General features: G+C 66.6%; 1 protein-coding gene across 1 annotated transcript in view; it reads right to left on the bottom strand.

Annotated features, from left to right (window-relative positions):
- NKPD1 (NTPase KAP family P-loop domain containing 1) overlaps positions 1 to 1,057 on the bottom strand; it is an 8,810-nt gene extending 7,753 nt beyond the window's left edge. The window contains exons 1-2 of the mRNA XM_021709240.1: positions 967 to 1,057; positions 1 to 130 (exon numbers count right to left, since the gene is read on the bottom strand). The exon at positions 1 to 130 is cut by the window's left edge and continues 269 nt beyond it. Of these exons, the coding sequence (XP_021564915.1) occupies positions 1 to 130; positions 967 to 1,057 (221 nt within the window). The remainder of the gene's footprint in view (positions 131 to 966) is intronic.
- Between the last annotated feature and the right edge of the window lie 818 nt (positions 1,058 to 1,875).

Genomic DNA, 1,875 nt, shown 5'->3' with positions numbered 1-1,875 from the left:
CCCCGGCGCCGGCCCCTGCCACCCCCCCGCTGGCTATGGTAGGCCAGCTGCCAGTATGACTGGGGGGACGGCCGACAGGACCCATGGACTCGAGGGAACGCTGGGTCATGGCGCCACTGATGACAGCATCCTGGAAGGAAGGAAGTGGGGGGTGACTGGGCCTGGGTCCCTGATCCCCGGGGGCACCAGCAGGAGCCAGGTGGGGTCTTCAGGTGGAGCCTGGGACTGGAGCATTTATTGGGAGCCCCAGAAGCCCCCCGGAGTCAGAGAGACCACTGGGAGGGGCTGGCAGACGCCCAAGACACCCGAGGTTGAGCATCCTCAATGGAGAGGGTCAGTCACTGCCACCCCACATTCCTGGGTCCCTAGGGGGAGGAGGGTCTCATGGTGCAGGTTGGGGAACCTGAGAGGAACCCACTGGGAGCTGGCCTGGTGGTTAAGAGAAGGCCAGAGCGTAGTTGGCGCTGTAGAGAGGGAACTGGCCAGGGAAGGGAGGGGGGTCCCTGTCCCCGGATTCAGGCCAGGCTGGCAGGAAGGGTGCTGACCTGGGAGGCCTGGGCACCCACCCGGGCCCTGGGGAGACTGAATCAGCTGTAATGGGAGGTAATTGCCCCCTCTCCACCCTGAGCCCCCGCCTCATTCAGACACGTTCAGTGTGAGGTTTCCCTCCCAGGTGGGGGATCTGTCCCCACAGGCCTGACAATTTGGGGAGGGGGATTCTTCCCACACTAGGGGAAGAGGCAGGCCGGGTGGCCTCCCCTGCTTCCGTCTCCAGCCCAGTCTCCTGGCCTTGGGCCCACCCAGGTCGTGTGGTCCAGCCCCGACCCCACTCTGCAGATGCCCCTGTGGGGAGTGCTGGTGGGTCGTCCCCCCCAAGGATGGTGGTTCTCCTGTTCCTCCAGCTGCTCTGGCTCCCTCACACATCACTGCGCAGACGAGACCCACCCCCTCAAACAGGACCCTTACCTCTTTGGTGCCCCAACTCTGGGTCCCAGAAGTAGTGCTCGGTGGGGGCCTGGACATCCTCAGTGAAGTGGACGTTGTAATGCTTGTGCATGGTGGCCGGGCGGCTGGACGCTGGGGGCCTGCTCCTGGTGCGGGAGGAAGAGGACAGGCTCAGCACCAGCTCCTTGGGCATGAGCCGCGGGAGCTGAGGTTGGGGTCCCTGCCCCACCCCAGGGCGGCTTGGGCAGGCGAGATGCTGGGTTCCTGGGTCACCTGGGGGGACGCCCTTCAGAGAACAGTGAGGGGCGGGATGGGGAATGGCCAGGGGCTAATTTGGGGTTGGGGGTAGCTGAGGGGGAGCTCCTGGGGCTTTCCAAGTGGCCAGGACACTGCCAAGCAGACGTGGCCTGGGGACGCGGGCCATCAGTGTGGTGGCTGAGTGACATTAGGGGTCGCTAAGGTGGGAACCACTGGGGGAGGGGGAGGCTGGGGCGCTCGGAAGGGACATGGAACTGGTGTTTCTCGGGGAACAGTCGAGAAACAGGGTGACTGAAATTTCAGAGCTGGGTACACTGGGGGGGAGGGACTGAATGACGGGGTGGAGGGAGGGGAAGCCTGGGGGAGCAGTGAAATCGCGGGGTCTGATTCGGGAAGAGGCTCAGCAAACTCAGGCGAGAGGGGTGCTGGGTTTCCAACGTGAGGGGCGGAAGGATGCTGGTTGGGGGCAGGGACGGAAGTCCGAGGGGCAGAGGAAAGGGGGGTGCTGAGGGCCGGGGCCTGCCCACCGCCCACCTCGCGGCCGGCCCGTGCCTGACATACCTGCCCGCGGCCCCGCGGCCCCAGCTCCCTGCCGCCGGCCCCGCCGGACTGCCGGCGCAGGCCCAGCCGCGGGGAGGCCCAGCCGGCGCCCGCCCGACCGGTTTGCCCGTC

Source organism: Carlito syrichta, unplaced genomic scaffold (assembly GCF_000164805.1).
Source record: "Carlito syrichta isolate Samal-C Ts95f unplaced genomic scaffold, Tarsius_syrichta-2.0.1 Scaffold67556, whole genome shotgun sequence".
In the NCBI taxonomy this organism is placed as follows: domain Eukaryota; kingdom Metazoa; phylum Chordata; class Mammalia; order Primates; family Tarsiidae; genus Carlito; species Carlito syrichta.
This window is presented reverse-complemented; position numbering and strand designations above follow the sequence as displayed.